The 15,208-nt window shown below is 37.8% G+C and overlaps 1 protein-coding gene across 5 annotated transcripts in view; it reads right to left on the minus strand.

Moving 5' to 3' along the window:
• The window catches only part of LOC110024324 (peptidyl-prolyl cis-trans isomerase CYP63-like), a 45,332-nt gene that overhangs the window by 6,474 nt on the left and 23,650 nt on the right, over positions 1 to 15,208 (minus strand). For 4 of the 5 annotated variants that reach the window (XM_020724225.1, XM_020724226.1, XM_020724224.1 and 1 more), the window contains 7 exons: positions 13,093 to 13,181; positions 12,851 to 12,875; positions 12,720 to 12,758; positions 12,514 to 12,631; positions 11,727 to 11,884; positions 11,307 to 11,661; positions 11,043 to 11,179 (listed from right to left, as the gene is read on the minus strand). In XM_020724225.1, coding sequence (XP_020579884.1) covers positions 11,043 to 11,179; positions 11,307 to 11,661; positions 11,727 to 11,884; positions 12,514 to 12,631; positions 12,720 to 12,758; positions 12,851 to 12,875; positions 13,093 to 13,181 — 921 coding nt within the window. The remainder of the gene's footprint in view (positions 1 to 11,042; positions 11,180 to 11,306; positions 11,662 to 11,726; positions 11,885 to 12,513; positions 12,632 to 12,719; positions 12,759 to 12,850; positions 12,876 to 13,092; positions 13,182 to 15,208) is intronic. The other variant, XM_020724228.1, reaches the window with a different exon arrangement.

Genomic DNA, 15,208 nt, shown 5'->3' on the forward strand with positions numbered 1-15,208 from the left:
TAAAAAAAAACTTTCAAATTAAAAAAAGGAGAACCCTTCAAATTTAAAAAAAATAAAAACTTAAATTTTCAAAAAACAAATTGTCGGGTAATGGGAGCAACCGCTTTTAGAAAAAAATTATTTCAAACAAAATATGAGTATTTCAAAGATACTTCGAAGACTCAAATAATCAATAATAATATTTATTGGACTCCGTATTTTCTAAAGAAATAATCAGGACCACTCATTTTCATAATAACATGCATCCCCACCCGCTCCATTTTCTGCACAAACATAACTTCTTATAATGTTTACTGCATCTCTATCCTATTTAACGAACGATCCTACTCTCTATTTCCAGACCAATGTGTCCTCTTCTTCAATTGAAGTGTGGGCACTTCAGAGTTTCTAAAACTCTTCTTTGATCTCACAAGAACCAAAAAAAAAACTTCTTAATTCTTAATAAAATCATGATGTATGGTGACACCATCCACAGACTAAAAAATTGAAATTCCTTGGAAGGGAACATAAAAATCAACTGATGATGATTGCCAAAGTGGAGGAATCACAACTCAATGATAACTCTTATGAATCTAACACATCGCTAGAAGAAACAAGTGTGAAAGTCCCTTCCACCTACAATAGCTCCACCCAAAGGGTAATGCAAGTCCAATTAAGCAGAAAACAGATGCATCCACTCCATAAAATGAACACGGGCAAGGAAGGTTAAGATGCTCTTCCTTCAAGTTATAGCAAGCCAAGAGAGGCTGCCTAAAGAACTGTGAACTAAAATGTTATGTCCCACCTTCAAATACACGGTTTCTTAACATATACAGATTAAATGATGTTTTCCACATCAAGTTCATCAAAAGTCTCAAAGAGCACAAGAGCTAAAAAGCTCTTTTCTTCGCAAAACATAACATGAAATAAGTCCTTTTATGACTAGAGCACAGATATTATCAGTTTCATTAATGATGATCTTCTCTCATAAACAACTGAGCATAATTAACCATTTAAAAGAATAGGTATACATATGAATCAGATCAAGATCAAAATTATCTCCTCTGCCAACCTTATGAATGCCAAGACATTCCGAAGGCTCCGTAACTTCCATTGACAGCCAATATCTCACTAAAGCTAGTAATGGAAACATTGTTCAATGACTTCAACAAACAATATCAAAGTACCTTAAATCCCCTTGTTTCATCCCTTCGATTGGAAAGAGCATACACAAAAGAATAAATCCACGAGACTTGCTCCAATAAGACCTCTAAAGCAATCCTAAAGAAATTGTTATAGCACCATCCACATAACTATCCATCATACCTGGAAGTACACTTGAAATAAATTAGAAAGCTAGATGTCAAGCTCTATAACAAAATCAAACACTTCATCACCAAAGAGCCACGAGTTAGCAACTTCTCCCAAAAGCTGTCTACTCAATCTACTAGCACAGTTTTTAACGTTACAAACACTGGCACAAGAATGAAGTCGAGGTAGCAATCCAAAGCACCACCAAATCTTGAAGCAAATGTCAAGCGGACACCACCTCAAGAATGACATTAACAAAAATGAACAACAATGCCATTTTTTATTATCAGCCCATGGGCATCTTACAGTCTAAAGGTATAATCTCCTTAGTGAGAGCTGAAGATTCTCAAATCTCGGAAACAATTTGAAAGTAACTGTCATGCCTTCTCATGACAACGCATTGACTCTCCTCATGTCAAATGATAATTTTTCGATGAGGAATGGGAATGGATATCAATGAATAATATTCTAGAAATAAAAAGAGATTTTGGACTATTATATAATAATAAAATGGGAGGGTGATGACTCAAATGGAATGACATCAAATTTGGTGTCCCCAATACTTCTCACTCCATCAAAGAAGCCTCATCCAAAAGAAACATGTCCCTCTTGAGCAAACAAAATTGAAGGCTCGCCACATTCAAAAGCTTCTTCACTCAAACATTATCAAGTAAAAAAGAGAAATCTATTAACATGTAATGCCCAGTACACCCAGGAAGGTATCGATCCAAGAAGGATCGGCCGATTGCAACCCGATCAACCCACAGGCGAACCCACTTTTATACAAGCGTGACATTCGTGCTTCTAAGAACGAGTCTGTCTCTAAAACATCACGAGGCACGGTACTTCTTGAAGTATTATCCACTAACTAAAAACAAGTGACAGACAATAACCTACGCGGGAAGAAAGAGAGAGATCTAGGCGAGGTGCAAAGGAAGAAAAGGAGGGGTGGGGTCCACTAGGGCCATAATCACATATTCAAGGAAAAGAAATTAGAGGAGGTTTGGAGGGAAAGCAAGAAAGGAAAGTTTTCAAATGTTTTGGGAGGATTCTTTTAAAGGGGAAACTAGGGTTTGTTTTCTTTCAAGTATGTTTTTGTCCGGTTGTTGTTTTCTTTCTACGTGCGGTGTTCCTAGTGACGTTTAGGATGTTGGAGGGATGATCTACCACTTGAACAGTAGATCAATTTTGTATCTTGATTGTTTTCCATTGATTTTCCATTTCTATAAAAGCAGTCCTTAGTTGCGTTTTCCCACCTATCTATTGTCTTTTCGTCGTGGTTTGTTCACTGATTTTGGTCGAGGCGTATCAAATTGGTATCAGAAGATAGATCTTGATGAGATGACAGCAAAGAAAGTTGACGTGGTAAATGAAGAGGTAGAGAAAATCCGATCGAGATTTGAAAAAAGGTTCGCTACCATGGATGACAGATTTTCTTCTATTGAAAGTCGAATGAATGATGGATTTTAAGGCATAGGAGAAATGCGGGAGATGATGAAAAAGCTCATGGAGATGCAATCCAATGTCGTGTCGACATCTCCAGTTGCAAACATTAACCAACGGTTGATCAGGGAATCCTTGGTTAGGTCAAAAGTGAAAGAGATCGAGTGAGAAGACAACGAAGAAGACATCATCTACCGACAAGAGCATCCCCTTAGGATTTCAAGAAAGGGGGTGGAGACTTCCGATGGAGGGCGGATGGTGGAAGTGGGCGCGGAAGAGCACGATGGAGGAAGGAGGGAATCGAGAGTGGGATATGCCTATGATCGAAAGAGGGAGTTCCACTCGAGACACATGGAAATATATACTGGAGGAAGAGGAGATTGGGTGGAGATACAAGAGTCAGGAAATTGAAGATACCAATCTTCGAAGGGGAGAATGCACATGGATGGATGTATGGAGTGGAGCAATACTTTACAATCAATGGATTGATTAAGGAAGAGAAGCTCGTGGCAGTGAGATTATGATTGGAGGGGATTGTTATAGCATGGTTCCAATAGATGCAGGCAATGTATCTGATACACTCATGAGAAAATTTTAATAATTTCTTGTTGGAGCATTTCTGAGCCATTCGAGAAGAAGAACTATATGAGTAATTCTATGCTCTAACTCAGGAGAGGATGGTTATGGAATATCAAAAGAAGTTCGAGCTCTTATCAAAGCGGTTAAGGGGGATTTTTGCAGCACGACTGGAAGAAAACTCCTTGAAAGGCCTAAAGCCCGACATAAGAGCAGCCATCTGCCCGTTGAGACCGCATGGATTGAGAAAAATGATAGAGCTCGCCCAGATGATGGAGAATAAGAAACAGGTACAGAAGTACGGTAGAGGCAGCAACACCGAGTGATTCTACAAGAGCACCGTGACAGCAATGACACCGAGGACCCAGACGGTGTCACTTCAGAAAGAGATGCCGAAGGAGAAGAGTAAAGGACAGATCGGGGGAAATTTCAAGCGCCTCAAAAATGCAGCAGTGCAGAACAAAAGAGCCAAAGAATTGTGTTACCACTATGATGAGAAATACGCCCTAGAACACCATTGCAAGGAGCAAGCCCTCAAGGCTCTTTTAGTTCAGGAGGAGGATACAAAAAGTGAGGAATTAGAAGAGGAAGTAGCAGAGAAAAAGCACCTGCATTTGGCTGTGGCAAAGGTGTCCCTCAATTCGGTGGTGGGATTTATCCCCGAATTACACCATAAAAGTGAGAGAATGGATCAGGGAACAGTAGGTTGTGGTGTTAGTGGATAGCGGGGCCACACAACTTTATCTAAAATCAAGTTGTAGAGAAGCTAGGGTTGAAGCTGATGACTAAAGGGAGCTTCAGCGTCATGATGAGGACATGGAAGATGGACAAAAGTTAGAGAAATTGCAAAGGGCTAGTTCTAACACTACATGGTCAACAGGTGTTGAAAGGATTCCTTTCTTTAGATTTGAGCAGCACAGATGTAATTTTGGAGATGAAATGGCTGCGAACATTGAGAAAGATAAAGGTGGAATGAAATTCCTTGGCGATGGAATTTCAGGGGGAGGGTAGGTGGTGCTGAGAGGAGATGTTAGCTTATGCAAAACCATGGTGTTGCTCAAAACCATAGTCAAGTTGATAGGGGAGCAGAACTAGGTTACTTGGTTGGGTTGCAGAGAATTGAGGAGATTCCAGATTTAGAGTTGGCAGAGTTTCCGTAAGGGGTCCAACAGCTCCTACAACATTTTACGGATGTCTTCCAGCAGCCAAACGGGTTACCTCCTCCAAGGGAGCACGAGCATGCTATTACATTCAAGGAGGGTGTTTCCCCATCAATGTCATACCATATAGGTACCCCCATATTCAGAAGGATGAGATCAATAAACTGATCTGAGAAATGCTCGAGGCAGAGATTATCAAGCCTAGGGTGAGCCCTTTTTCCAGTCTCATCCTATTGGTGAAGAAAAAGATTGTAGTTGGAGATTTTTCATGGACTACCGGGCTTTGAACAAAGAGCTGGTATTGGACAAGTTTCCTATTCCTATGATTGATGAGTTACTGGATGAGATTTATGAGGCAGTTGTGTTCTCAAAAATTGATCATTAGTTGGGTTACACCATATCAGAATGAATCCCGCGGATGTGCACAAGACATCCTTCACGACACATAAAGGACATTATGAGTTCATGGTAATGTCGTTTGGCCTCAGCAACACCCCGACGACATTTCAGTCCCTCATGAATAGGGTTTTTCAGGCTTATCTCCTGAAATTAATCCTGATTTTCTTTCATGTCATTCTGGTCTACAACCATATAGAGACACCATGTGAGACACCTAAGAACACTCCTGGAGACGTTGAGGGAGCACCATTAGTATGCCAATCGGAAGAAATATCATTTTACAAACTTGCAAGTAGAGTACCTAGGGCATGCGGTGAACAGAACATGTGTAGCAGTAGATAAGTCCAAGATTGAGGCTATGGTTGTTGAGCCCTTACCAAGAAATTTGAAGGAGTTGACAGGATTCCTGGTTCCCATCGGCTATTACCGGAAGTTCGTGAGAGGATATGGAATGATAGCATGACCACTAACAGAGCAGTTGAATAAAGACAAATTCAAATGGGGAGAAGCAGCAATATAGGCCTTTGAACAGTTGAATAGGGTTGTGACTAGAGTACCGGTATTAGCACTTCCAAATTTCAGTAACCCATTTGTGGTGGAGACGGATGTGTTAGGGTACGGATTGGGAGCAGTGATCGTGCAGGAACAATGGTTGATTGCCTGCTTCAGCCAGGTTCTTACAGCCAGAGCGAGGCTAAAGTCAGTATATGAACAAGAATTAATGACAATTGTCTTGGCCATTCAAAAGTGTTGGAATGACATTTCTTGGTCAGGACAGATCAGAGGAGTTTAAAATATCTTCTGGAGCAGCGGATGGTTATTAAAAAGCATCAGAGATGGCTATCCAAACTACTGAGATATGATTTCAAGATTCAGTACTATTCAAGATTGGAGAACAAGACAACTTACACATTGTCGAAAAAAGTGGAGGAACCTCAATTGACGACCCTATCCGTACCCTTGGTCCTCGATTGGGAGGCCTTGAGACAGGAGAGCGAAAGGGATGAGGAGCTAAGGAAAATAAGGGTTGAATTACTACAAGATCCGAATAGTTATCCAGGATATGCATTGAGAGGACAACAATTGCTCCGTCAGGTGCGATCGTGCTACCCAATTCTTCAGAGTATATTCTTAGATTACTACAAGAGCTTCATGGTAGTACAGTCGGGGGATATTCAGAGGTGTAGAAGACCTATAGTCGTTTGGCGGCAAAGCATTATTGGGTGGCGATGCGCTGAGACAGGGCATGATTGGCAAAACGTGATGTTTGTCAGCGGTACAAGTACATGACCACAACACCAGGGGGATACTACAATCATTAGCATTACCAGAGAAGATTTGGGAAGTGGCGATGAATTTTATCGAGTTGCCACGATGATTATGGTGGTCATGAATCGCTTAAGTATGCACATTTCATTCACTTACGACATCCCTATACTGCGGTCTCCATCACGTCGGTGTTTATCTGGAAAATAGTTCGTTGGCACGGGATGCCGAAATCGATTGTATTGGATAGGGACAAGGTGTTCCTTAAGCACTTTTGGAAAGAGCTATTTAGGTTGCAAGGGACAGTCCTTTAAAAGGGCACAACATATCATCCCCAGATAGATGGGCAAACAAAAGTGACCAACAGGAGTGTGGGGACATACTTACATTGTTTTGTATCTGATACACCAAAGTTATGGGCCAAGTAGATTGCATGGACCAAATATTGTTATAATATTTCGTACCATACCGCATCACAGACAACCCTTTCAAGATATTATATGGGTGGGATCCACCTCACTTGACACATTATGGGCCTAACACCAGTACTTAGAGAAGAGGGACACGATACTAGCAGAGCTTAAGGTGCATCTTTTGAGGGCTAAATAAATCATGAAGAATAAAGCAGATGGACACAATAGGGACGTGCAATTCAAACCAGAAAACATCATGTACTTGAAACTAAGACCCTACCGACATAAGACATTGGCCAGGAAAAGCCAGAAACTTTCACCAAGATACATTGATGGTACATATTGCAGCAGTGGCCTACCGTTTAAGGTTATCACCATCATCTGCACGACACCCAATCTTCCATGTATCCCAACTGAAACTAGCAATTGGAGATCACACACCCTCATTTGCACTACCGCCGACACCGAAGAATGACTTGGAGGTGATTCTAAAGCCATTAGAGATTGAAAGAGTGCACCGAGGAATATAGGGAGCGAAGGAGATATTGGTTAAGTGGAAAGGACTATCAGACTATGAAACAACATGGGAGCCTTACGAGGTGATCCACAAACAGTTTTCATCTTTCCACCTTAAGAACAATGTGTTTTTTTTTTAGGGGAGTAATGTTACACACGGGCAGGTACCGGTCCAAAAGGGACCAACCGATTGCAACCCAGCCGGCCCACAGGCGGGAAGGCCTTTGTCACGGGAAGAAGGAAAGGGATTCGAGCGAGGCACAAAGGAAGGAAAAGAGGGGGTAGGGTCCACTAGGGCTATAATCACATTTCAAGGAGGAGAAATTAGAGGATGCTTGGAGGAAAAGCAAGAAATGAAAGGTTTCAAATGTTGTTTGAAGATTCTTTTAAGGGGGGATCCTACTTTCACGCATGTTTTTGTTGGGTTGTTATTTTCTTTCTCCATGTGGTGTTGTTAGCGACGTCTAGAGTGTGAGAGAGGCGATCTACCTCTCGAAAAGTAGATCAATCTTTTATCTTACTTGTTTTCCTTTGATTTTCGTAAGAGCAGCCCTTATTTGTGTTTTTCCACTTATATATTACCGTTTCATCGTGGTTTGTTCATTGATTTTGGTTCTAAGGAATATCAAAACAATCTTCAAACCTTTATGTGGGAACATGTTACATCATCAAAGATTGTAAAGTTTGTGCATCAAGATTTAAATACTCTAAAGATATGATCATTAATCTGAAAGAGTTTCCAAAAGGGCTCAAAGGTCAAGCAATAATTAACAGCATCAAAGACTAACCTGAGAAAAAAAGATCCAAGGATCCACCTTGGTTTGTGCACTTCTATTGCATGTAAAGGTACAAGCACCAAAGAAGCTAATCCGCAGTACAAGGACTACATTGCCTAGAGTTACACAAAAATAATAGTTTTATCCTCTCACTTGATTGTGCACAAACTCACACTTGATCTGAATATAAAACCTATTAAAAAAACACGAAGGAAAATAAGGTTTAAGCTTGATCAAAATAAAATTAATAAAACAAAGAATCTCATCAAAAGTTAGCATCACCCAAGAGGAAAAATGCCCTAGCAAGATTACTAACATTATTTGACTGTAGAAGAGAAACTAAATCCAAGTCTACATCAATTTCATAACCAAACAAAGCATATCAAAAAGACAATTTCCCTCAGTGCATAATGGAACTCATGCCCAGAATGCTCACATTCATGGCATGTTATCTTTCAAATATAGATTTGCAGTTGATCCAAAAAATTCCAAGATGTATTAAAGAGGTTCTTGAATCAAGTTTCTCAACAACTCTATAAAACACGATAATCCTCCTGCGGGGTGTTGGCCATGCTTAACAACAGAGTCAGATCAAAATACAATTAGAGGCCTTATTTCACAGCATATCTAAGTAGGATAAGAGCATTCAAAGAATAATCACTTATAGAAAACATCGACCTATAAAAAGTTTCAGACTAAGATCTCAATAAGCCTTGATTGGCATGGGAATTTTTCGACTTATCTTGAAGGTGTAAAAAAGCTTCCTAAGAGGATGCTTAACTGCTTGATTAATGTCTCAAATTTAAGATGTGCTGCGTACTCAAATCAATTGATCGGGCATTTGCTTGTTAGTTGTAAGTCCCCTCTGGTCTGGGGCTCGATCCCCCCCCCCCCCCCCCCCCCCCCCCCCCTTTTTTTTGTGGCACTGCAGGCGCGCCGGGGCGCCCCCCCCCCCCCCCCCCCCCCTCTCCCGAGTGTAGGGAGTGGTACTCAAATTCTTAGGCGCATGAGGGATGGCCGGGGCTCGTATAATAGCCTCCGGCCATTCCTTAAAAAAAAAACAAAAAACAAAATGGTCTCAAATTTCAGATCCCAAACCCTTATTACAATTATTTTCAGAATGACTTGGTTGTATCATTAGGATAGAACCAAGGTTTCTTGTGCAACTAATTTCTCGGGAAAATTGCATTAACATTATAACTAGAAATTTTTTAGTACTGTGGTCTGGGTTAGGTTTCAAGTAGTTTGCAACCCAATTAAAAATCAACTTTTGTTCAATCCAACCACATAGTTACTCTTAGCATAAAGCTAGCAAGACTCATTTTAATCTTTAAACAAAACTAGCACCTTGATGTTGATTCAAACTCAATCCAAACCTAAGTCAACTTGGTCTTCAAGCTTCTGAGAGCACTATATATATGCAAATATTAAATGCATAAGCATATATTTCAATCAAATTTTAATTACACAAATGTATGTTTCAATTCAATGAACCAGGTGTTCATGGGAACCCAGCTCAAGCTTCTTTTTTCTTTAAATTTCATTTCAATAGGAAGGGAGAAGGAGATTAGAAATTTAGATGAGGAGAGAGACTATTTGTGCGAGAGGGTAGGTCCTAGTATAATTGATTTAGGATCCTTTTTATATTTTGAATAAACTGTTAGTTTGAGTTATCCGCCAATGCTTATGTATTATAACAGTTCCATTAGCCAAAGTAAAGGATTTCAAGTTTAATCTCTACCAGTTATCTGAAAGAGATGTCTTGAAGGCATTAAAGTGGGCATGTTGAGGTGGCTTAACATTTAGAATTTGAAGAATGACACAAGTCTTTGAAGAAGATTGAGAAAGTTAGTTAGGGAAAGTGAGGAATTGAGGATGAATCAAAAAATATCATAGAAGGGCGGTCAAAAAGAAACTAGGTGTATACGACACGTGAGATAATGGAGAATATCATAAAACTGGTGTAAGAGTGATAAAGCAATCAAAAGAAGTGAGCCAACAGCATGATAACCTTAAGAAAATAAGTTTTCAAAATAAAAATCATTGGCATAAGACAAGAAAATCAAATACAATTGATACAGAAATTTTGCCCTGATAATAAATCACCATAAAGCTGAGTCAGGTAATAGTAAATCATGGTGCAGAAGAACAGCAAAGAGGAATGGGATTACCAAAAAATGAAAAAAAACTTGTTATCATACAAGCCCTTTGAATCTCTTAAGGGGAAAAACAGCAAATATTTTCAGGTTGGTTGAACATTTTCATCTTTCATAAACTTATGTTAAATTACTTAAACCATCTACTAATGATTATAACTAGGCTACTAAAAAAACACACCAATCCTTAACAGCATTTTACATCAAAACAATACATAAATAAATCTCAAACAATACTATAAAAATATAGCTCAACTCAGAATTGATTCAATCGCTGCCGCCGCCAAAAAAACAAAAATTCTACTTCTCTCTTTATTAGTTTCATCTCTTCATAAATATCTCAATTCTTTTAATCCCCTTTTCTTCTTTATCGTAAAGTAATTATTTCCATCTCAGTACCAATAATGATACCAATTCAAAAGTAGCTTCCCAACACTATTACCTCAAAAAGATTGCTTGTTATCAAGCATATTCCACTGCATGATTCTAAAATATGTAGTTATTCATCGATGACTATATGCAGAGAACAAAACCAAAGAGACTCGCTGAGATTGCCAGATAAAAGTATCACAAACATGAATAATCTCCTCCTCCATTCCTCCTCTCAATATTAGGTCTAACGGGCTTCATTTTTGGCACATCACATGAAGAATCACTTAGCAAGCATTAGAACTACTGCTGCAGCTTTTGTACAAAAAATTCAACCGAAGGTACATCACACAAAGTGTTGCAAAATAAGTATAGCAATAAAAAACAGAACTGTGAAGTCAGAATAGCTATCAAAATAGCCATGACAAGTTCAATTAGAACAGTTTGTATAAAAACAAGGCCCAAGTACTTGGACCAAGCAGACGTTAAAAACTAAAACAGCAAACTTCCAAACCTTAACAAATAAAATCCCAAGCACAAATGCAATCACTGAACATTTCAGAAATAAAATAAAAAATCCGAATAATAATTAAAAAAATAACTAAAAGAGGCATTTTGAAAAATCATTTATGAAAATTATGAATCAAATGAAAGTGCAACAAAATTTTCTACACTTACTAGGAACTTTGGCAGATATAACAGCAGGCGGAGATTTTTTATTGGATCTATTAATACGTTTGTTGTCATGTTCTTCTGTATCAGAACTGCTGCTGTCACTATTTCCACTGCCTGAATCACTTGAACTTGTTGAAATCCTATAAGAAAAATAGACTCAAATATTACTCTAAAGATTTCACTCCAAATTACATAAGACACTTTATGAAGAAAAGAATATAAAACAAACAGAACAAAAGAAAAACATTTTCATAAGTAATGTACTACCATTTTGACTTTCGTCTTGACTTATTGGTGAGGTTTCTACGTTGCTTCCCTCTATGCTTCTCTTGTTTTCTTTTTCTATTTCCATTTTTATCCTTTACAATAGCTTTCTTTCTCCTCTTGTGTCTGTAGTCACTAGACGAGCTTGAGCTTAAAGATGAAGTGTCCGAATCAGAATCACTACTAGTTGAATAGGAATCTGAGTCAGAATCATCAGAACTAGAAGAATCTGATGATGAGTATCTCTTTTTTCTCTTTGCCCTTTTGTCCTTAACATGTCTTTTGTCACCGTCCCTCACTCCATCAGAACTATCTGAAAGATCTTTCTCAACCTTTTCTGGTTTCTTGCCTGCAATAACTAAAATGTGTTTATTAGGGAACAATTAAGTAAAAATAATACTAGCTCTGATATCCTCTAAGTACCTTTCTCAGCTGAAAAAGAGGCAGCCTTATTTTCAGTTATTTCACCACAATTCACAATTTTTACAAGACAAGTAGGTTTTCCACTATCAGAACCAGCTTGCTCAATCTTCTTCAGAAAATCCAAACCATGTACGACCTTTCCAAAAACAACATGTTTTCTAAAGAAAAAGAGAGACAGTGTGCTACTGTTAGTATGCAAAATAGCAGCCAAAAAACGAACTAGTGAGGATAAAAATGATGGCATATAGAATAAAAAAAATTAATAAGTGGTGTCCTAATTAAAATTTGCCGTAAAGATATTATTTAATGTTAAACTAGCCAAATAGGTGCATGCTAGGTTGACATGATTTACATCAAAATGTAAGTTTGGTTAAATATCCAAAAAAATTCAGATGTGATATAAGTGATTGACCGATGCAACTTCTCTCCAAAAATATTTATTAAATATAATTATATACATCAGCTAATTTATGCAAAAAATAAGAGGGAAACTTACATACATACCACACAATTCTTATGTATTTATATATCTAACACCTAAACTTTCATATTTACATGCATGCCACTTTGGTGTGATAAACTTATGCATGAAAAGTTGTATTCAATTTTTAAAAACTAGGTGATAGCTGTATTTTTGATATGATATTAAAAATTTGAGTGCTATGCAGGTAAATATAAAATTTTGGGTGTTGGATATGTAAATACGTAAGAACTGTGTGGATTGTATGTAAATGACCAAAATAAAATTATAACTATATTTCAAAATCAACTGTAGGTAAAATCTTACCCATCAAGAAATGGTGCGGCCTTCAGTGTAATAAAAAACTGGGAACCATTTGTATCTGGACCACTGTTTGCCATGGACAGAATCCCACGTCCATCATGCTTGAGTTTAAAATTTTCATCTTTAAAGAAATTTAATGCATAAAACAAATCAATAAACTACAATGGATGCATGGATGTAGCGGAACTAAGAAAGTTAAAGACGTGTACCTGGAAACTTTCCTCCATAAATGCTCTCACCACCACTGCCTGGAAATAACAATTAAGGTTGAGCTTTCAAGGCAAAGATACAGCTAGAAGTCACATATGTAAAGATTCCTGGGCATATATCAATTCAATACCATCTTGTCGTGTAAAATCACCACCCTGGAAAACATTCCACCAAAAAAAAAAAAAAAATATTAACATTAAGATCATCATTTATTTAAAAATGTGCAGTTATCGTTAAAAAATTTCATGTGAATCAACTAGAAGTCCCAATAAAACTGAGTTAGCAAGCAAGGAAGGCAAAACACTGCTTCTTAGAAAATAAGTTTGACAGGATAAAAACAGATACGACTAATTCATGAGTTTAATTTCATACCTGGGCAACAAATCCTTTAACTATGCGATGAATGATCGATCCCTTGTAATGTAAAGGCTTTGAAGTGGAACGTCCTGAACCTTTCTCACCTAAACACACACAAAACTAGGCTTTGACAGCACTTCAAAATGAAGTTTCAAATAACTTCCAAATATATACAACAAACAAGCAGAAGATGAACACATTAGAGTGGGGAATAATGATCCCAACGATGGACAAAGAACAAAAAATACCATGAGGGAGATAATATATTGCTGCTCTAATTGTAGTGAGACATCAGTCACTAAATTGGACATTAATACAATTGAAATCATTTCAGGGACAGCAACATATAACATAAACAGCAGAAGATGAAACATTAACCCTGTTAAACAATTTAGAAGATAAATGTGTGTCAGCATGACATCCAATGCGGGAAAGCCACAGTGCCCCCACATATAAAACAAGATCACAATAAAAACCATGTGAAATATGACAAAATGAACAACATATTAAGTGTAGTTAAGGAATTTTGACATCATGTTTCATATCAAACTTTAGTTCTATATTAGCTGTATAAGAAAATTTGAAATAAAATGAAATGTTACATTTGTCCTGCAAAAAATTGACCATGCATCGTCAATGTAATGAAATAACACAATTGTTGATATTTTTGTTGCTCTTCTTGGATGTTGTATTTTTATCTATTGTTGATGTCAATCTTGGGGATATTCTTTTTGTGTGATGGTGGTTTTGTATTGTTTTTGCTGCCTGTCATTTTTTTATAACTACCACCTATAATATCATTTTTTATTATTATCAAATATCATAAATTCTTCTTGTGACATTTGCTTTAATCCTCTCTTTTAAAAGGCATAGCTTATTAAAAGAAAAGAAAATGTATGAACAAAATGGAGATTCAATAACCATTTAGCTAGCAAAAGTTCACAAAGTTACACTATAGTCAGCCAAAAATACATTAAGACAGAAATTTCACAAACAGCCTGGGGAATGTACGAATAAAAACTCATCCACTCATCCAGACTGTTTAACATTAAGAACCATAATTCAACAGCCAACGAATTGATTGCAGAGGCTTTCATTTCACTCAATATTGATCATGTTTTTTTCTTTTACAATAGATTTTCCAATTAATAACTATGGAATTATTTTGTGAAAAAACACTCATTTCATGAGCACATGGACTTACATAGAGCCTTACAACATTTACAAAAAAATCAGTAGACTTCTTCTATTTACAAATATAACCCTACATTAGATACAAATCTCAACATTCCCCCTCAATATGGACAAAAGATATCAACAAGCCCATCTTGTCAAACAATCTAGACAAATCTAATGAGCTAGGGCTTTTGGTAGGCAGTCAGCCACTTGCTCTCTAGTGGCTACATAACTTAGCTATTGTAGACCGTTATTCAACTATTCCATGATGAAGAACCTATCAATCTCCATGCGTTTGGTTCTATAATGTTGCACAGGGTTGTTGGCAGTGCTGATCGTTGACTTGTCGTCGCACCACAACTTCATTTTAGTTCTTTGGTCCGCCTTAAGCTCTACCAACAAGGCTCTCAGCCACATCATCTCAGCATCTCCTAAAATCATGGCCCTATACTTTGCCTCTGTTGTTGACCTTGCAACTACTGACTATTTCTTGCACTTCCACGAGACCAAGTTGCCCCCTACAAACATGCAGAATCTAGATGTGGACTTCCTGTCATCCATAAGACTCCCTAATCAGAGTCATAATAGCCGTCAATTCTTAGATGTCAATTATTCCTTAAGATCAGCCCCTTCCCTGGTGCACCCTTTAGATATCTCAGAATCTGATATAATGCATACCCTTCCTCAAATCATACATGTAGCAACTCACCATACTTAGTGCAAATGATATGTTGGGACGGGTGTGAATTGGATAGATGAGACAACCTAACACCTTTGGTACCTCTCACAATCAACTGGCTCTTTTGCCACTGCGCTTAACTTTCTCTTCTAATCAATTGGTGAAACTGTAAGCTTGCATCCCAACATGTTTGTCACATTGAGCAAGTCTAACACATACTTCCTCTGAGTAGGGGTGTAAACGAGCCGAACACGAGCGAGCCATGCCCAGCTCGCG

This window comes from Phalaenopsis equestris, unplaced genomic scaffold (assembly GCF_001263595.1).
Source record: "Phalaenopsis equestris unplaced genomic scaffold, ASM126359v1 Scaffold000251, whole genome shotgun sequence".
Classification (NCBI taxonomy): domain Eukaryota; kingdom Viridiplantae; phylum Streptophyta; class Magnoliopsida; order Asparagales; family Orchidaceae; genus Phalaenopsis; species Phalaenopsis equestris.